General features: G+C 40.3%; 1 protein-coding gene across 1 annotated transcript in view; it reads left to right on the top strand.

Annotated features, from left to right (window-relative positions):
* The window catches only part of thsd7aa (thrombospondin, type I, domain containing 7Aa), a 437,777-nt gene that overhangs the window by 362,491 nt on the left and 53,544 nt on the right, over nucleotides 1–21,742 (top strand). The window contains exons 18-21 of the mRNA XM_055157370.1: nucleotides 4,586–4,739; nucleotides 11,711–11,852; nucleotides 11,994–12,109; nucleotides 14,193–14,310. Coding sequence (XP_055013345.1) covers nucleotides 4,586–4,739; nucleotides 11,711–11,852; nucleotides 11,994–12,109; nucleotides 14,193–14,310 — 530 coding nt within the window. The remainder of the gene's footprint in view (nucleotides 1–4,585; nucleotides 4,740–11,710; nucleotides 11,853–11,993; nucleotides 12,110–14,192; nucleotides 14,311–21,742) is intronic.

The raw sequence follows: 21,742 nt of genomic DNA, 5'->3' as shown, positions 1-21,742 counted from the left end.
GACTGATATTTCTTGGGAAACAAAGGGTTAATATAATGGAATGGAAATGGACCAATCACAGTTTTTCTTCCAGTGGTATCTGGGTAAATCAGTGACTCCCCCTGCAGCGCTGAACTTAAACAAACACCTGCAGGAACTTTAGTGGCTGGAACGAAGTTTGAGATTGACAGTTGTCTGAGCCAATCATATTTTATTGAGTTATGGCTGGGATCATATCACGAACTCTTCCGGACCTTCGCGAATACCCTGTGATAGCATCATGTAAGCGAGACCGCAGCAGTGAAAACCACACTGGACACCTCTGTTTGGACGGAGAAGAACGAGAAAGATTCTTGAACCGGAGCTGGAGCCGGAGCCTGTGGTCTTATGGAGGCTCGGACACGTCGCATCTCACGTGGTCAGAAAAAAAGTTTAAAAAGTGTAAAGAAAAGACGTCAAACTTAAAGAAACTCTCGCGGTGGACTTTTTCAAAATAAAAGCCAGTGAACAACAGACGTTACAATAAAAAAATAATAAAAAACGGCACTAAAATATTTGTCGGCGATAATGGATTAATTTTGTTAACGCAAAATTGCAAACGTGCCTGGCCCTAATGATAACATATGAAACCAAGAGTCTGCAGAGTGATTTGGTGTGAGTACTCGCCGATACAGATACCTGAAAAATGTGTCGTATCGGAAAAATTCTAGTTTCTATTCTATTGTTGAAAAATTCCCGTCATTCTCACGAACACAGAGGTTGTCGGCTCTATCCCCACATTTGCTCTGTGAATGAATAACGCGGCATCTCGTTTACCACTTTAATGAACAAAACTATCACTGCGCTCCCAGTCTAGACCCTCAAAACTTTCTGCAGAATCGTCCAAAGCTTTAACGCTCTTTAAAAAGCCGTTAACTTTAATGGACGCATGACTAAGAGACGCCTCATAACCATCCAAAACGCATCGTCATTACAAAACCAAAACCAAACTCTCTGACCGGCGGCCGTCTCCGAGACATTCTGAAAGAGAAAGAATAACAAATCGCAATTTCAATGACTCGGCAGCTGAATTATGGATCTGAAATTTTTAATAATGGATCTTGTGCTGTTTTTTTCCCCCAGTATCAGTTTAACTCCTGTGTCATTCCTTCAGGTTTTCTTCAGGCGTTCTAACTTTCCCACTGGGCTCTTTAAATAGTTAAACTGTGCTGACCTTACATGTTTTATTCAGCAGAAAACAAGTGTAGGAAAGCTGAAGTAACATTTAAAAGAACTTGTACATTTAAAGGCCGCCGCAGACGACAGGAGAATTTGCCCGATTTTGGCTGCGATTCGCTTCTCCCGGAGCAAATCGAGGAGGCGTGACCCAACTTTGTGTCTTCGTGTGCGATTTTTGTTTGTGACTCTGAGCTGCTCTATCAGATACTAACCATCAAACATCAGCAACGCTACGATAAAAGCCAAAAAAATAGAATAGGAAATAGCGAAAATAATGAGAAGACTTTATTCCTCACCTCTCGTAAAGTTGTACATTTAAAGTGCAGCATCTCATCCACATTATCCATAGAAATTGTCTTCCGCAAATAATGATCCCAGTCCACAAAACCATACTGTTACGTTAAGTTCTTTGAAAGTAAAAAGGCCGGAGTAGTTCCTCACGTGTGTTTGTTTACATCCACACAGCGCACAGATCGAGGTGAAGCTGCAGATTCGCGATACTGACTCTACTTCCTGTGGACTTTATCGCCAATCTTTATGCTTTAAAAAATCATGTATCTGAAGTTTTGCATCACATTTCACAAATAACAACACAGTTTTGACTTGCAGAGGTGGGGACGTGCAAGTCGTGATTTGGACTCAAGTCAGACTTGAGTCGCTATTTTTAGGACCTGAGACTTGGCTTGATAAAATGGACTAAGACTTAGGACTCGACTTGGACTTGAAGGTCAGTGACTTGGGACTTGACTCGGACTTGAGGCCCAAGAATTGAGAAGCACTTTTAAATCTGAATTGATTCTATTCTGACCATATTGATTCACACTAAGATCTTGTCCAGACATTTAAAACATTACCATTTCTACAACTTTTATGTACTCTATAAATACTCATAAATAAATCTACTATGATTTTTTTAGGAAGAGTTTAGTTTAAAATTCATATAAATTACAAAAATCAAAGCTATATTTGGTTCTTTGGTTAAAAGACTTGAAATGACTTGAAGCTCAAAGCAGATGACTTGGACTTGACTTGGACTTATGGGCCAGTGACTCGAGACTTGACTTGGACTTGCCTCTATTTGACTTGGGACTTGACTCGGACTTGAGGTCAAAGACTTGAGACTTACTTGAGACTTGCAAAACAACAACTCGGTCCCACCTCTGGTATATTACTATGACTACTACTACTACTACTACTACTACTACTACTACTACTACTACTACTCCAGCTGTAAATCCTATTACTACTACTACGACTACCACTACTACTATTACTACTACTACTACTACTACTACTACTACTACTACAGCTGTAAATCCTATTACTACGAGACTTGACTTGGACTTGCCTCTATTTGACTTGGGACTTGACTCGGACTTGAGGTCAAAGACTTGAGACTACTTGAGACTGCAAAACAACAACTCGGTACCACCTCTACTATACTACTACTACTACTACTACTACTACTACTACTACTACTACTACTACTACTACTACTACAGCTGTAAATCCTATTACTACTACTACGACTACCACTACTACTATTACTACTACTACTACTACTACTACTACTACCTACTACTACAGCTGTAAATCCTATTACTACTACTACGACTACCACTACTACTACTACTACTACTACTACTACTACTACTACTACTACTACAGCTGTAAATCCTATTACTACTACTACGACTACCACTACTACTACTACTTACTACTACTACTACTACTACTACTACTACTACTACTACTACTACTTGTACATTCTGGAAAAATCCAGGCCATCCGGTCTACCAGCCATCAGCCGTACTAACAGCAGGGGGCGCTAATACAATAATTTGTAAATAAATCTAGTAAATATGTAAACTATCATGTATGATTTACTGTGTTTAGTTACATTCAGCTCGGTCGCTGACATAAATGGTAATGGTAAATCTCGACTTGGTCCCATCTCTGTAATGACTTGTATCTAAAGTAGAAGTGCAGAGCTCTGATCTTTTGAACATTTAAGAGTCTCAAAGTGAGTCATTTTAAAGTAAAAAGGAAACAGCGGCTGCAGTCGCGCTCATGACTTTATATCCTGTGGTCTGCAGACATGTCCCACTGCAGTCTTTGTGATCGGAGATTTAAAGTCTCTTAAGATTCTTCTTGTGTCTGTGGTGTTGCCTTAAGAGTACTTTTATTACACCATATTTTAAATTTTTACTTAGATCCACTATACCAGACATGTCAGTCTAAGTTTATTTATTTATTTTATTTGATGAGACAGGGAAAGCGCACAATTTTACATTAACCTTAACAGAAAAGATGCATTGTACCAGGTTGTTTCCACCTGTCGTCCCTGGGCAGGTAAACTGATTGATTGTATTTAACTGACCTTGACGATCAGTTGTTCTTCCTGGAGACCTGTGGCATGTTTTGGGCCAAATTTAGCCCGAGATACAATTATATTTGGCCCGCGAGATGATATCAAATATGTATTAGAGCTGCCCCCCGGCTACAGACAGACATTATTTATTTACAATGTTGTTATTATTTTGTATTACTCTTGTTTTGGATTCAATGTTCAAGCTTAATTTTGCTTATTAAACATTTATTTTAAAAAGAAAAGGTTTAACATTACATATCTCAAAAGAAGAGAAAACATACAGATTTTTTATTTTTTTTTTGTCGCTCTGTGAATTTGAGTTTGACAATCCTGCTCTATATTATTGCTTTACCAGGAATATTTCATGGTAAAGCTTTAAACAGCTTCATAAAGAACAGTAGTTAATCCTAAGAATAATCAAACCACAATTACTTTCTGAGCGCTTTCCGTAACGAGAGTCGAGTAAGTTACAGTAAAGCTCACAACTGCAATTAGCATGTTAATGTGCACTTCCTGATTACCATATAATAAAAAAAAACTTATAATTAGAAACTATAATTAAATGCAGCAGTCTCATTTTGACCTCAAGAGCTGTTTATATAATATATCTGCACTGAGGCAAGACACATTTTACTCAAATTCAAGAGAAACATTGTGTCTTTAAAGCTGCATTGTGTAACTTTTCTGGTGGAGGGTCCGTCAAATGCTTTTTATGGTCAAAATGCCTGTTTTTTTAGGGATTTTTGAGCAGTAAAACTCCCAGTAATTGCATAAATGTAAGTTAGAGCTGCTTAATGTCATACTGTGGAACATTCCAGAGCAATGGCGTATCCATAGAAACTGACCCCCGAACAAAAAATGTTTCACAGCGCACCTTTAAGTAGCGGTTCATAAAATTCACTTTTATGATGGATTGTGAAAGTAAGAGTGCTCTGACTTTTTTAAAAACTTAATATTAAAAGTTCATTTGATGCATACTCGAGTACATGTAACTGTAATTTGTGTGTGTATGTCCAGGTGTATGCTGAACACCATAGACGGGCCGCTGGAGCAGGTGGAGGATTACCTGTGTGACCCCGAGGAGATGCCTTTAGGGGCCCGGAACAGCCGCCTGCCCTGCCCCCAGGACTGTGTGCTGTCGGACTGGTCGTCCTGGAGCCCCTGCGCACTGGTGAGTCCCTCTGCGGAGACTGAGAGCGTGAACGGAGACGGGGTTTGGGGTTAGGGAAGGGCAAGGTTTAATTTAGTTTAAGTGTCTGGTAATATGATCGTACGAGTCTGGTTGAATTTAAAGGTTGTATGGAGGATTTTTTTTTTGTTTTTTTTGTTTCAAGTTGTCAATGATAGATTATAGAGGTGCAGTAGCCTTGTAATTATGATGACCAAAAAAAAGAGAATAAAAATTCATCAACTCTGGACGTGGTGGGGCTAAACATTTGCCAATAGATAACGACACTGCCTCGTTATCTGTGAGCTGACAGGCTGTCAATCAATCTTCCTACGTTTCTAGCGTAACTGACTTGCCTGCGCCGCCGGTACGTGGTTTACGTACGACTGTCACGCAGTCCACAGACGCAAGACGCACAGACGCTGTTTACTCCACCAACGCAACAGTTCTTAGCGGCTTTTTTTGACCTATATCTTCCTCGCAGTTCGCACAAAGTTTGTTGCAATGGCGACAAGAATCCAGGAGCAGTTCGCCGCAAAAGAAAGTCCGTTTTTGAGGTCGCTGAAAGAAGAAGACAAGGGGAAAAGCAGCGAAGCCAAACTAAGGTGATTCTTGAAGATTCATTCCAGCGATGGCGCGACTGAAGCAGACGCAGGGTCTAAAGACTGACGCACTGGTCCACAAATTACTCCTGGACAGGAAACTTCTGCTTATTATGAAAACGTACTTTATTTCCAAGAGCTAGACAAACGTTTTTCAGGACACGAAAGCGATATCCTATGTCTGAAAACGTAATTTTCAAGGCAAAGAAAGAGTCCGCTTGCTGCTGCGTGTTGTAGCTAGTTCATTCACACTGAATCTCCGCGCAACCTTCTCTGCTCCCCTTTCCTGCTCCTGTCCCCGCTGCCCGATCCGCTCTTCCCCCTGCTCCTCACTTCTCCGGGCACAGAATCTCCGCGCACCGCTCTCTCCTCTCTCCTGCTCTCTCTCTCCCTCCGCTCCCCCGCTCCTCACTTCTCCGTCTTGTCTAACCAACACTGTAGTTAGTTGTTTACAAGTCATGTGCAGCACCGGCTGTAAACAAACCTGTTTCTGGCGTAAAGAGGAGGCGGGAGGAGGTGTTTCTACGTAGGAGCTGTAGGGGAGGGGGGGTGGTTTCACGCATGTGCAACATTTGAAAAAGGACAAACAGTCGCTGGATTTCTCGTTCCTTGGAAAATCCTCTATACAACCTTTAATTAGGCAACGCTCAGACTGCAGGGCGTAAAGCTCAATTCGGATTTTTTTGTGAAATCCGATTTTTTTGCGAGGTCGTTCACATTTCCAATTCAATGCGACTTGTGATCTCCAGTGTGAATTTTAAACACCCCAAAAGTGTCCTGCTGCGCATTTGAAGACACAACAATGTCACACAGAGCGAACGTGCTCGTCTCTATAGAAAATAAAACGAAAAAACATTTGATGGACCAGCCACAGAAAAGTTACACATTGCACCTTTTTTTGAGTCTGTAGCTTTAGTCCAGATTCATTCCAGCTCTAATCCTGGTTTAGTCTTGGTTTAGTCCTGGTTTAGTCTTGGTTTAGTCCTGGTTTACTTCTGGTTTAGTCTCAGTTTAGTCTTAGTTTAGTCCTGGTTTAGTCCTGGTTTAGTCTTAGTTTAGACCTGGTTTAGTCTTGGTTTAGTCCTGGTTTAGTCTTGGTTTAGTCCTGGTTTACTTCTGGTTTAGTCTTAGTTTAGACCTGGTTTAGTCCTAGTTTAGTCTTAGTTTAGTCCTGGTTTAGTCTTGGTTTAGTCCTGGTTTACTTCTGGTTTAGTCTTAGTTTAGACCTGGTTTAGTCCTGGTTTAGTCTTGGTTTAGACCTGGTTTAGACCTGGTTTAGACCTGGTTTAGTCTTGGTTTAGACCTGGTTTAGTCCTAGTTTAGTCTTAGTTTAGTCCTGGTTTAGTCTTGGTTTAGACCTGGTTTAGTCTTGGTTTAGTCTTGGTTTAGACCTGGTTTAGTCTTGGTTTAGTCTTGGTTTAGACCTGGTTTAGTCTTGGTTTAGTCTTGGTTTAGACCTGGTTTAGACCTGGTTTAGTCTTGGTTTAGTCTTGGTTTAGACCTGGTTTAGACCTGGTTTAGTCTTGGTCTTGTTTAGTCTTGGTTTAGTCTTGGTTTAGACCTGGTTTAGTCTTGGTTTAGTCTTGGTTTTAGACCTGGTTTAGTCTTGGTTTAGTCTTGGTTTAGACCTGGTTTAGACCTGGTTTAGTCTTGGTTTAGTCTTGGTTTAGACCTGGTTAGTCTTGGTTTAGTCTTGGTTTAGACCTGGTTTAGTCTTGGTTTAGATCTGGTTTAGACCTGGTTTAGTCTTGGTTTAGATCTGGTTTACCTGGTTTAGACCTGGTTTATACTCTGTATTGTAGTAGCAGTTTTTAAAATATCCTGGAGTCTTTATTAAATCCTGCTTTAATCCATTTTGTAGAACTATTTTAGTTCTGGTTTGGTCCAGGTTGAGTTCTGGTTTAGTTCTTTGTAATAATCTTAAATAAAAAAATACTGTAATCTTTTAAAATCTGTATCCTCCATAGACCTTTACCCACATGAACCAGAGCTAATAATACACGTTAACTGTATTTCTAGTATGTTTTTTTTTTTTTTATTCACCTTAAAGCCATAATAGTAGGTCTAATATACCCCAGCGCCCACCCTTCCCTCTTACCCTGCCCACCCTGCCCACCCTGCCCACCCTGCCCACCCTGCCCTCTGCTTCTAATGAGACGGGCACGCTGAGGTTAGACTGATGCAAGCTCCGTGAAACACTGGGCCTTATTGACTCACCATTTTTCAAGTCGCGCTCGAGAAAATAGTGCAAATAAGCATAATTCTCCCTAAATTTAATAAAAGCTTTTTACCAGGAGGAGGGAAGAATATTAAAAACGGTTCGCAGGAAATCACTTATTTTGAAGCGAATGAAAAACTGCAGCAGTGAGGAAGATATTTTTTGTTTTGTTTTGTCTTTTTCTTTTACACACTGTAAAATAAAATCAGGGCGTGTCTTAAATTAAAGGTGCGTTGTGTCGCTTTTCGGTTGGAAGATCTGTCAAAAGCTTGTCTCCGTGGGGATGTTATTGCTTTGGAATGTTTCACAGTGTGGCGTTAAACCTTTTTATCGTCATGGAGACCAAACCAGATCAAGTCACAGGTCAGATCTGTGGAGAGGCGACCCCGCTCACTGTCAGAATGTTTGTTTTTCTATGTAATTTTGAGTTATAAACAGTGTTGGCGAGTAACAGATTACATGTATCGGAGTTACGTAATCAGAGTACAAATTATGAGTAACTGTATTCAGTTACAGTTACTGTTTGAATGAGTGGTAATTGGATTACAGTTACTTTGTTGAAATAAATGGATTACACGGCAGTATTTTCCTGTTTTCACATTTTGGTCTTTTCCCAAACCAAACCAGTTCTAAACCTGGTCTAAACTAGGTCTAAACCCAGACTAAACCAGGACTAAAACAGGACTAAACAGGCAGGACTAAACCAGGACTAAAATCAGGTCTAAACCAAGTCTAAACCAGGTCTAAACCAGGTATAAACTAGGACTGAACCAGGACTAAACTCAGGTTCTAAAACCAGGTCTCAACCAGGACTAAATCAAGACTAAAACAGGTCTAAAACAGGATTTAACAGGACTAAATCATGCTGCGCGGACCGTGTTTCCTCTTCTTCTATCAATAATACTTTTAATTACGGTTCAGTAAAGTCTGGGCTTTTCATTGTCTTTTAACAGATAAAACATCTTATGCTACGATTTCCTCGTCTTTGCTTCTCTACAGCAAATCAAGTAATCCAAAGTATTCAGATTACATTACTCACCTTAAGGAATTTAATGGATTACGTTACAAACTACATTTTGGGGTCTGTAATCTGTAATCTGTAGGGGAATACATTTTAAAAGTCACCTTCCCAACACTGGTTATGAGTAAATGTAAGGTAGATTTGCTTAAAGGTTGTATAGAGGATTTTCCAAGGAACGAGAAATCCAGCGACTGTTTGTCCTTTTTCAAATGTTGCGCATGCGTGAAACCCCCCCCCTCCCCTTACAGCTCCTACGTAGAAACGCCTCCTCCCGCCTCCTCCTACGCCAGAAACAGGTTTGTTTACAGCCTGTGCGCTGCACATGACTTGTAAACAACTAACTACAGTGTTGGTTAGGCAAGACGGAGAAGTGAGGAGCGGGGGAGCGGGTCCGTGGACATTTCGTTCGGACGAGAAGTGAGGAGCAGGGAGAAGAGCGAGCAGGGAGAGAGGAGAGAGAGAGGAGAGGGAGAGGAGAGAGAGAGAGGAGAGAGAGAGGAGAGGGAGCGGTGCGCGGAGATTCCGTGCCCGGAGAAAGTGAGGAGCAGGGGGAAGAGTGGATCGGGCAGCGGGGACAGGAGCAGGAAAGGGGTGCAGAGAAGGTTGCGGAGATTCAGTGCAAATGAACTAGCTACAACACGCAGCAGCAAGCGGACTCTTTCTTTGCCTTGAAAAATGACGTTTTCAGACATAGGATATCGCTTTCGTGTCCTGAAAAACGTTTGTCTAGCTCTTGGAAATAAAGTACGTTTTCATAATAAGCAGAAGTTTCCTGTCCAGGAGTAATTTGTGGACCAGTGCGTCAGTCTTTAGACCCTGCGTCTGCTTCAGTTGCGCCATCGCTGGAATGAATCTTCAAGAATCACCTTAGTTTGGCTTCGCTGCTTTTCCCCTTGTCTTCTTCTTTCAGCGACCTCAAAAACGGACTTTCTTTTGCGGCGAACTGCTCCTGGATTCTTGTCGCCATTGCAACAAACTTTGTGCGAACTGCGAGGAAGATATAGGTAAAAAAAGCCGCTAAGAACTGTTGCGTTGGTGGAGTAAACAGCGTCTGTGCGTCTTGCGTCTGTGGACTGCGTGACAGTCGTACGTAAACCACGTAACGGCAGCGCGCAGGCAGTCAGTTACACTAGAAACGTAGGAGTTTGATTGACAGCCTGTCAGCTCACAGATAACGAGGCAGTGTCGTTATCTATTGGCAAATGTTTAGCCCCACCACGTCCAGAGTTGATTAATTTTATTCTCTTTTTTTTGGTCATCATAATTACAAGGCTACTGCACCTCTATAATGCTATCATTGACAATTTGAAACAAAAACAAACAAAAAAAAATCCTCCATACAACCTTTAATGTCACACTGTGGAACATTCCAGACAGAGCAATGACGTATCCATAGAAACAAGCAGGTGACAATCAATCTTGCATACAGTTTCTTTAATGTAGTCCAAATGTAGTTTTTGTGTTCTGGTTGAGTTTTTGTGAACAGATGGCTGGAAGTGATTTGCGTTTTAATTAAATTTACTGTTCCAACATGACTTATTAAAACGTAACAATGGTGTCCTGATTGCAATTTGAGTTTACTTAGTTAGAGAATTTTACCACTGTGATCTGTATATTTAAAAACTGTGAATCTCAGTCCAGGCTAGTTTTATGTTTTCATCCCAAGAGCGACGTCGTAGAGATGGGACAAGATCTCGTGGTACAAAGACAAAATTGTCACAAGATTCTGTAAACATGAGAAAAACGATCTTGTGAGATTTTTTTTCCCCCCCATTTTTTAACGTTTGTACTGGATTTAAAAAAAAATATTGAGTTAAGTGCTGTTGAGTTACATTTTTTGAGAAGCTGTAATCCCCAAAAGTAGTGCTACAATGACAGCAGAAATATAAAAAAAAAAAATAAAAATCAATAAATCCTCATCACAAACAGACCTGGAGTTTTGTTTGTTTTGTTTTGTTTTGTTTGATTCGCACATTTAACACACAAATCCTGCAAATTTAGTTTGAGATCTTCTCTCAAACAGAAAACACTCTGTCCCACCTTGTGACGCCATGTGGTAATACAGGAAGTGCTCCACTGTGTTTTTTAAACTCCATCATGGATCTATAACAAAAACTGAATAAAGCCCCTCCCCCTCTGTCATCGTGCAAGACCGACTAGTGGCCGACTAGTGAACATGTGACCTACACCTGTTACTTTAAATCTGCACTGTGATATCTGTCTTGAGTTGTGCCCTGATGAAGGACGAAGGGATAAAACACGTTATCTGCCATGTGGTATTAAAAGCTTTTTATTATTTTGTACTTTTTGAATGCCTCCGTTTTTTCTACTTTGTACTCCATTATGGATCTATAATAAAAACTGGATAAGCTCCTCCCCCTCTGTCACGATGCAAGACCGACTAGTGGCCGCTCCAGGTACTGCAGCTCTCGGGAGCTTGGGCCCAGAAAGAACTCTCCCACAGAAGCGCAATGCATTTTGGGAATTTAAACTGCCTGTGTTCTGACAGGACATCCACAACTTTCACAGAGGTTAGATTTGTAGGGAACAGAAACTTAAATTTATTTTTTAATCCTGAAAGCGTCTAAAAGTTAACTTTGTAAGACTTAGCCTCGCCCCGCTCTGAGCCCGCTCTAGCAGCTCTCGCTCCAACTGGTCCAAACGCTCCACGCCGTCCGCATTACAGACGTCGCACGGGTGGGAGGAGTTCGCCGTATTGAGGGAGTAAATGCAGAACAGAAAATTATTTTTGGGTCCATGCACCAGCGAGCACAGACCACTGAAAACAATACGCCATCTTGTGTTCACCTTCAGATTTTATTATTTAGTTGTATGAACTCCATCCACCTTCACTGGAATCATTTGGATAATTTTAGCCTTGGAATTGCAAATCTGTACTGAACAAAAGGTAAAATGAGCCGTTAACTTGAAAACTACAGCTTCATGACATCACAAGGTGGAACATTAATAATAAAGGATTAATCAGTCACGTGTGAATGAAACAAAACACAACTCCAGGTCTGTTTCTCAAATCTTAAAAATAGCATAAATCTCATAAGAATCATTTTTGCCTAATCTAGGACTTTTAATCTGTTGAATATGAATAAACAATGTACTTCTATGTATTTTTCAGCCTTGTAACAGTAACAGCACCAGACAGAGAAGTGCCTCCCCGCTGCGCCAGCCTGGAGAGGGTAAACAGTGCCCGCCCACCACAGAAACAGAGCCCTGCACACTCAACGCCAACTGCTTCCACTACTCCTACAACATCACAGGTACCACTTACTCTTTCGGTGGTGTTTAATGTGACAGTGTGAGTACAGTTCTGAATCATGCACTGTCACAAACGTCTCGGTAATTCTGACACCGCAAATTTCCCTGTGTCTTAAACTTAATGTCAAACCTCTGTGCTGCAGACTGGAGCACCTGTCAGCTGAGCGACAGGGCCGTGTGTGGAAACGGAATCAAAACCAGGATGTTGGACTGTGTGAGGAGCGACGGGAAGTCTGTGGACCTCAAGTTCTGCAAAGAGGTACAACACGAACGCAGTGATAGTTTTGATATTTACGTTGACAGAAATGATGGGGCCTGGGGCAAGAAGATGATTATTTAGTTTTTTGTAGTACTTTTTATTATCCCTGTAGGGAAATTGCCCTCTGCATTTCTTTGAGGAGCAGTGGGCAGCACATGGGGCGTCCGTGGACCCACCTCCCTGATCTTGTTGCTAGACTTGGTCAGGATCTTTGCTCTTTTATGTTTTGGGTTGATGGATGAAACCAGTAGCCAGGCTGGCGCCACCTAGTGCCTCCTCTCAATCTCATTTCTCTCCAGCGACTAGGTCAGGAATCAGAATACACTAGACCAGGGGTGACCAAACTTTTTTCATCAAGGGCCACATATCTAAACACAGACGAAGCAGAGGGCCGATCGAGGGCCACAGACTGGTGCTCAGTAAGGTGAATAATTGAAATATGTGCATGTTTAACACGTTAGAATGAGACATCAGTCTTTATTTACGATAAGATCCTTAAAACCACATACTAAATATTAAATATTGGCTTTATCAAGGTAAATTTTCAAAAAAAAAAAGTAAATCTTTCATTGATGCAAGGTCATTTGGGCCAATTCTCCTTGAAGCCTGAGGGCCAAGAAAAATTTGTCTGAGGGCCGCATTTGGCCCACGGGCCATAGTTTGGACATGCCTGAACTAGACGATTCTCAAGAACCCTGGAAGTGTGAGTTCGGGCACCAGCCAATCAGCAAAGAGCCATATATTCTGTGTTGGCAACGATTCCTGAGATCGAGGATTTAAAGCCGGAACAAAGAGAATGTTTGGTGGATTTGATCAAGGGGAAAGACGTTATTGTCCTTCTTCCTTCGGGATTTGGGAAAAGCTTAATATACCAGTTAGTCCCGTTAGAGGCGCATTACATACATCACGAGCAAATAGAAGCGGTTGGTTAAATAAAAAAAAGTACCCGCTTACCATCGAGCGAACGAATCCTAATGCTGCGATTTCAGACGGTTTCCACGAAGTGAAACCGTCTGATGAATCAGGGTAGGCAACCAGAGTGCCCAGAGGAAACCACGGAGAGAACATGCAAATTCCAAACAAAAATACCCGGACCACCCAGAGATCAAACCTTCTTGTTGTGAGGCTTGAGTGCTAACCATTCAGCCACCATGCCGCCAAATTAATAGGAAGAGGGTCCAGTTCTGGGCCCCCAAGACCCTGGGAGCCGGGACACCAGACCCTTTTGTCCCCTCCTGTCGACTCCCGTTATTTTTGTAGAGTACATTTATTCAAAAGAATGTCTGTGTGATGAAATAAACAAAGCATTTCAGACCGTGTTTCTAAAGGTGTAAATTAAACAGCTCATATTAGTTCGCTGGAAACCCCACTGAGATTGAGATCTTTTTGTGTGATTTATTTAACTTAATTGCCGCGTTTGCCATTTGTTTGTCGCTCCATATAATCAGTTCAAAAAATGTATTATTATTATTATTTTTTTATGTTATTGTTAGGTTTATCTAAACATTAAAAACAAGAAGAAAGACAAGAGATTAATTCAGTTTTACTCGCGAGGAGAACGGGCAGAGAGTGGGCATCAAAACCAACAGTCTCCACACGTTCTGATGACTCAAGGCCGTTCTCCTCTTTTTATTTCATTAGGAGGCCCTAGTTACAGAACGATAATTCTCAAGGGGAAGGGGAAACAGCAAAGACATAATAAGAAACTGATGAAACAGGAGGTGCCTTAGGTTTGGACAGACACCATCATAACTCTTGCATGTGTGACAGTGGGAGTTGGCTTCATGTGAGGAATCATCTCGAGGTTCACTAGAGCGATAGGACACTGCACACAGTTGTCAAACACACAGAGGTTATTCATTTTCATACAAGTGATTGGTACATTATAAATCAAAGAATTGTAGTTACATAAATGGTTAACTCATAGGCCTAGAATATCACACAAGTATTTAGCAAATATGGGATAATAAAATTATTCTGACAGTTATTTATTTAGATTGCATTTGAATTAAAAGGAAAAATGTAAAAAACTTAAATGTTAACGCTGTCAGTTGTTATATATTAAAATGGTCTTGTCTTGCAGTTGGGCCTGGAGAGGAAGTGGTCCATGAACGCTTCCTGTGTGGTGGAGTGTCCAGTGAACTGTCAGCTGTCCGAGTGGTCCCCCTGGTCCCAGTGCACGCACACATGTGGACTCGCCGGTACGTCTCAGTTTGAACTTAATACTCCCGTGTTAATCCTATGTTAGTGGGTTTTATTTGACTTCTAACCACGTCAAACCAAAAACATATGGAGAGCTGAAGTTTGTTTATGTTTATTTTAGACAATCTTCTTCTTCAGAAACTTCTTCAAAACAGTTGCTCCTTCTGTGTTTGTCAAAAAGAATTTAATACTCAGAAACTAAATATTGATTTGAACAAATATTGATACTTTGAGTAATATAAGATGCAATATGATGCAAGAGAAACTGCTTGCATGTGATGGTGAAAACTGCATTCTGTTGTCAAAAAAATGATGTTGTTAATTTATGAATCGAAATCAGCATCTGACTTTAATCAACCCAATGACTTTAGTATAACTTTTCGTATCGTGACAGCAATAACACAGCTTTTTTAAGTCTATCTTCACTAGACTCACAATCATTTCAGTTCTCAAATTGCTTTCACAACATTGCAGCTGGCAACTCTTGTTTTTGCCTTTTTTTTTTTACCCTAATTTAACCTTTAGAGCGCCAACAGCGACCATTCCTCGCAACCATTCTTGGGAACAGCGTTGTTTTGTACTTTCACAAATCAGAATTACTTCAAACATCAAATTAAGTTATTTAAAACACTACAAGACATTTAAGTATCACATTAAAGGTCCTTGTAGTGGACCAAACAGAAAGGCAAAGACAAGGTATAAAAATAAGTTTAAATTTAATAAAGCCAAAAAAGATATAATTTAACAAAGGCTCAAATTAGGCAAATTATTAACAAAAAAGCTGGGCCCAACTGGGGTAACTCAAAATCAAACTGAACAGAACAAAACTAACCCAACCAGACAAAGGAACAGGTGTGTTTAAATACCTGAGGACCAACTGAAGCTAAACACAAGAGGGAGGAATTATACTAATTAACTAACTAAACCAATAACTTAATCAAAGTAAACAACGTAAAAAAAAGCAAATAATTATAATACAGAAAATAATAAGTGATAATAATGTGACCTTAACACAAACTAAACAAATTAACTTAGTAAAACAAACTAAATAGTGCTCCCCCCCTTTGCTGAGTCCTGATGGTCTCTCCCAGGGTCCTCCGTCCGGTGCTCAAAAAAACAAAAAGACCAAGTGTAAGTAAATTAGACTTATATTAACTAAAATGCGTGCACTCAAATTAGAACATAAGTCTAATTAACAGAATTCAATTATGTGTAGTGTAATTAACTTAATGTAAATAATAATGAAAATTAAATAATACTGACACTATGGAGTGGTGGCAGAGGGATCCACCACAGTCCTGTACCTGAAATTAGGCTCTACTCACACTTACGTCACAAACCGAGGAGACATTTGAAAACATTTTGAAAATGTAGAAGAAATGAGAAAATGTTCCAGTTTTCTTTCTTTCTTATGTTCAGCTAATCAACAATTACAACCACACCTCAGTTTTCATCATTTCCCCACTGACACACGACTCCGAGTGCACTGGGTACAAAGTCAAGATGATTCCAAACAGCACATACGTCTGCAGTCTTCGTTTTACGGCTGATCACATTTACTTCAGTGGGTTTGATCACAGTCGGTGTCGGGAACTACACCAGAAGTTGTCATCGCATGTTTCCAAACGTCTTCCTGGTTTAAGACGTAAGCGTGAATAGAGCCTATGACTTCAAACAAAAAAACAACATTTACGTAACAAATTAGAGGCCCTGTACCTGAATTTTTCCATAGATTTGTCAGATATATTGTACAAGTAGCTCCTAAGTCTGCTGTGTACTGTCTGAGTCTAATTATGAAGGGTTTATTTTTTGGGTCCAGTAATCAGGAAGTTTGTCTTTAGCTTGCTAGTTGTTGTTAGTTTTACAGTGATGAAACTGTTGTGAAAATCTCTTCTAAATTTTCTTTTTTTAATAATTAGAACGCTCTAAATGCATAAAGTAAGTGAGGAAAAACACTGGACCAACGCAAACCGAATTAACTCATTTTTTTCACAGTTTTTCGACATTATTAAGACGGTAAAAATCGCTTTCCTGAACTGGTCCTGGTTTATAAAAATTCTATATTTCTGCACATTTTCCACACTTTCAGAAACCTTAAATGTTCCTTATCTGTAGAATTATTGACGCTATTTATGTAAAAATATATTCATAACATTATTTATACGACAGTTCTGTAAAACTGCCCTTTTTTGTGTAATTCTTCTCAATTCAGATGTCATAAACTGTATTTTGTCTAAAGTGTTCAAACGTCCAGGTACAAAAATACTCAAATGATAAAACGCCAAATTAAAAAAAACACAGTAAAAATCAGGTACAGGCCCTTTAACACTCTCCCGTCTGCTTCCGGGCCGGCTGCCATCGTTGATCCTCACGCCAAATAATTTCCTGGCGTCAGAAAATGCAATAGTTTTACCCGGTTGGAAGTTAGTCCGCAGCCGAGCCCGTTTTGAGAGCAGCTTGTGTTCGCCGCGGAGTGGGACGACAGACTCTCAAACCTCTGTTGTCTCGTGCTCCGTGTAATCCGCGTACAAGCTGAGAAAACTAACAAAAAAACATGTTCACAGCGCTCCCACAACCGCCGCCAATGTGTGCAGCGACATGAAAACACAGCTCCGAAAACAGCACTAGACTAAAGGAGCACTGTGGAGCTTTCGTAGTGAGGGTTACGCCACATTTTTGTCACCGTGGAGATAGTTTTTGCTTTGAATGGCTTTAAAAATTTGGGCCTGGCTGTAAGAGACACTAGAAGGGTTTTCACGCTAGTAGTATTTGTATTAAAAATGTGTATTAAAGTTGTCAAAAAATCAGATACTAATCGATACTAAAACTGATATCAAAAGTAGATAACAATTAGGGCATGACCGATGTGGATTTTTTGCAGCTGATATGACACAGATAAAATGGGAATTGGAGGAGCCGATATAAAAGCCGATGTACAGTATTTAGTGATGTAAAAATTCATTGTAAATCTTCAAAACTTAGGTCTGGCTCTACTGGATTTTAAATTGGGTTTGTTTAGGCGACATTTATTGTTATTCTGCCTCTTTACACTCATATTTAAAGACAGTAGGTCGGCCTAATGGCATTTTTGCATCACATTCTAGTCTGTAAAGAAAGTAAGTAAACTACCGCTATCAGACTTTAGCGGTAAATGCGTGTGCGCCACAGTAATTCATTATGCGTAAATGCTGATCATTCGCACCTCTATTCACAGCTCTTTTACATGTCAGTGCCGGTCCAGTAACTTGTGCACAGCCACCATAATCACTTTACAGTAAGCCAGTGTCAGAGAGAACAGGCCGTTCATGTGGGAGCTACAGCAGCTAAGAGCTAATCAATGCGAAAGAACCAAAAGTAGCTTCAAAACCGACATTTGCAGCACTCATCGCTCACACAGGTTCCTCTCAGATCACAAGTCTTCACAAATAAATGTCCTTTTAATCCAGACTCAAAACGATAATCAAGGTCTTAAAAGTCTTAAAAAGGTCTTAAATTTCATGTTCCTAAATTAAGGTCTTAAAAAGTCTTAAATTCTGTTGTCCAAGTCTTATTTTTATTTTTATTTTTTACGAAGATCTTAAATTTCATTAGCCAATTTTGTGTATACTCAACCGGGCTGCAGTGCAATGTTAAATGGAGGGAGGGGAAAAAAAAAAAAGTGAAATAACATAATGTGAATGACATTTATCAGTCTGTAAATTGGATTAAATGAACATAATATCTATAAGCTTTATAACGAGGTATAACATGCCCACATGGACTATCGGCCCATATCGGCAAGATTTAGGCCAAGAGTTGATATGTCTCCAAGTGCCCATATCGTCTGATAATATCGGCCAACCGATATATTGGCCGGGCCCTAGTATTGATACTACAAAATCACATCCACAGGACAGAAATGAATCTTTCCTGAATAGTTTGAGACTGAGGGATTACACAGACCACATGATAACATAAAAGAAAGTACTATTATTTAATGTTGACAGCCTTATTCCGTTGTCTAAAGTGTTTCATTATTATCATTATTATTATTATTATTATTATTAGTGGTAGTAGTAGTAGCAGTAGTAGTGGTAGTAGCAGTAGTAAAGGTAGCAGAAGTAGTAGTATTGTGGCATTGGAAACTGTATTGGGTATTGAGTCTGTTCCTTAATGTTGAAAATCAAGTTTGAAGTTTTTGTGGATTTTTAGAGAGAGAATGAGTGTGTATACATGCACATCAATAACCCAGTTATGATCGGGTTTTTTGAGTATCCCGGTTTCTTGATGGTGCATGTAAACGCAGTAACCCGGTTATGGCAGTATCCCGGTTATTAGAAACCGGGTTACTGTAGCTGGTTTATTCCGATAGTAACCGGGTTACTTGTGGCATGTATACGCAGTACCCCGGTTACTGCAACATAAAGTTGAGTGCGCATGCGTCCAAAAGACACTTTCCAGCCTTTCACCACAACAGTAGTGACATAAATAAATTGACCAACATAAATAAAGTGACCAAACGAGTGAAATGACTGTAAAATAAAGAGCTGCGCTAAACCTGCACACGTACGACCTGCACTCGTACGACCTGCACTCGTGTGACGCTGAAAAGCTAAAACATGAACTATCTCCTATACTCTATATGCACGGAACACACTTACCATCATTAGCACCTCTTCTGTCACAAAAATAACACACATAATCCACAGAGTCGTGTCATTTAGTCCAAAAGAAACTGATCACATCAGCGGCGCAAGGAGCGAGTTGTTTTTATCGCCGCTAACAGTTTATGCTAATTAGCCTACGGTCTTAAGTTTCGTTTCTGTAAAACGTAAACAAATGTGATCACAGCTGAATTATATGATCAAACCGGGCTGATGTGTCTATAGTGTTTATGGTTTATATGTTGTAAAGTTGAGTTTATTTATGCAGAAGATTTTAATGAAGAATCTGCACAGTGGATTGTGGGAGATCTCGTAGCTCCTTAGCTTCTTATGCTAAAGGAGCTCACGGTTTGTATTTTTCCTGGTTTATGAAATTGATTTAAGTTAATTTTTGCGCCTGCGCATTTGTAAGATTATGTCAAGAAACCGGGATGCTCCATTTGATCATGTACACGCGGATATGAGTGTCCCGGTTTCTCAGTGCGCATGTAAACGCAGTAACACGAATACTGACATAACCGGGGTATGGACAATAACCGGGTTATTGATGTGCATGTATACACACTCAATGCCTTTATATTGTTTACATGGTTTAAGAAAATGGCTGTTTCAATCATGCATTTTGTTGTGTCCTTGAGCAAAACACTTAACCCACATCACCATTTCCATATGATTAGTCGCTTGAGGAAAAAGCATCTGACATAAAAAAAACATGTAAAGAAAAAACATACAATGACATATTTCATGTTATTTTCAAGCATAAATGTCTTAAAATCAATAGCCACAAGAGGGAAGTCAATAGAAGTGTGTTAGATTTCGTTTTAACACAGCTGCTCCTGTTACACCATCATGTTTGCCGTCCCATATCCACTTGGTACAGTATTGATTTCCTCTCAGCGCCGCATTGTTCTTACTTCTCCTTCACTCTGCACATGACTTTGATACCAGGCAGAGCAGGTCAGCGGTGCTCAAACACTCTGTCGACAACGCCAATAATGAACCCTCCAAAGGTTTTTTGTTATTTTTCTTTAGTATTTAAAGGCCCAAATTATGCCCACAAAATTATGCAGTGAGCTTTAAGCCGTGTAAAGCTGTGTTAACACCGCGGCATCAAACTCAAATTCACAGAGGCCAAAATTAAAAACTGGGACTAAGTCGTGGGCCAAACGAACTATTTATTAAAAAATGTCAACAACTTCTGCATATTTTCTCTTCTATAGCCTATCTGTAGCCGGTGGGCAGCTTTAATACGTATTTGATATGATCTTACAGGCCAAATATAATTATATTGCTAGACAAATGTGGCCCCTGGGCCTCAGTTTGACATGTCTAGTCTATGTGGATGCGCGTCTTGGGCGTCCTGTGTTTTTGCAGCACGTCTTCGGGCATCAGTGAGACTCTGGTGTGGACGTGGCGCCTCTTGAGCGTTCAGGTGCCTTAGAAATTGAAAAGGCTGAACTTTTGGTGTCGGACGTGCAGCGGGGGCGTGCAGCAGGGATGACTGTCCAGTGACGACTATCCAGTGACGACTATCCAGTGACGACTATCCAGTGACGACTATCCAGTGACGACTATCCAGTGACGACTATCCAGTGACGTAGCGTCGCTGGTTGCACGTCAAGTATTTTTCTTCAAAACACGCTTGGGTGGCGTCTGAACTCAAATGCAAAGGCGCCCAACTAGAGGCGTCCAGCGTGTTTTGACGCCACGGTCTGAACACAGCTTTAGAACAGAAGCGGCGCTACAATTAGGCAACAGTAGGCGGCTGCTTAGGGCCCCCGAACCTGAAGGGGCCCTAGGCGTGCCACTGATGGCCGAGGCCTCAGAGCAATTAGATTTTCTCTCAATATGACATTAAATGAGATTTGTTTACTTTTAAACAAGAAAACAACATCAAAATAATATCTGATTGTCAAATTTATTTTAACTGTCAAAGCATTTCCATCTTTCACATTAGAATGAACCTGATTTGAACATAATCATAACATAATAATAATCACATGTAATGGATGTAAACAAAAATGTAATTGTACTAGCAAAAAAAAAAATACTAAAACAAAACTACTTTCCGCTCTGGTTATCTAGTAGGCCAATAAAAGACTAATAAAATAAGTTTCAAATCCACCATAATTCAAATAAAGATGTGAGCATCTCATGAACAATGGGGAAAAAACAGATAATAAATATAAAAAAAAAAAAAATACAACCCCCAAACACAGCCCCAAAGTCAAGTTCGCCTAGGGCCCCCAAATTGCTAACTCCGCCACTGCTTTGTGAATGTCGTTACCTCTTCAAAAACATACCTGGATTTGTGTTTTGTTTCATTCACACACTCTGTTGCATCTCCAAACCTCAACATGCTCCGTTCCACCGGTAGTTTTCAAGTTAACAACTACTTTCTAAACTTTTGTTCAGCAGAGACCCTCAATTCCAGGCCTGAAATCATCCGTTATTATTATTGTTTCTAGTGAATGTGTGTAGAGTTTAAAAACACACATGGCAGTGGGTGTTTTCAGTTTGAGAGAAGAACAAAAACACAACTCGGGGCGTGTTTGTGACGACGAAACAACATTACAATTCAGACCAGAAACAGAAAATACGCTCTCTTTAACCGCGTGAGAAACCACAGCTACGGTAACCTTTAAAACCATGGTGAGTACAGGGTAATACTACGGGATCAGTTCATTGATTGGTGAGGCCATTACCGGTGCGTGCGTTGGCGCCTGGGGAGAGCTAAGCCCGCCGTAGTCCTTGAGAACCAACTCTTAGCCAACAGCAAAGCGAAGAT

The sequence above is a fragment of the Boleophthalmus pectinirostris genome, unplaced genomic scaffold (assembly GCF_026225935.1).
Source record: "Boleophthalmus pectinirostris isolate CB_2022bp ecotype Guang Dong unplaced genomic scaffold, ASM2622593v1 HiC_scaffold_21, whole genome shotgun sequence".
NCBI classification, from domain to species: domain Eukaryota; kingdom Metazoa; phylum Chordata; class Actinopteri; order Gobiiformes; family Gobiidae; genus Boleophthalmus; species Boleophthalmus pectinirostris.
The sequence above is the reverse complement of the archived record's forward strand: the minus strand, read 5'-3'. Positions and strand labels throughout refer to the sequence as shown.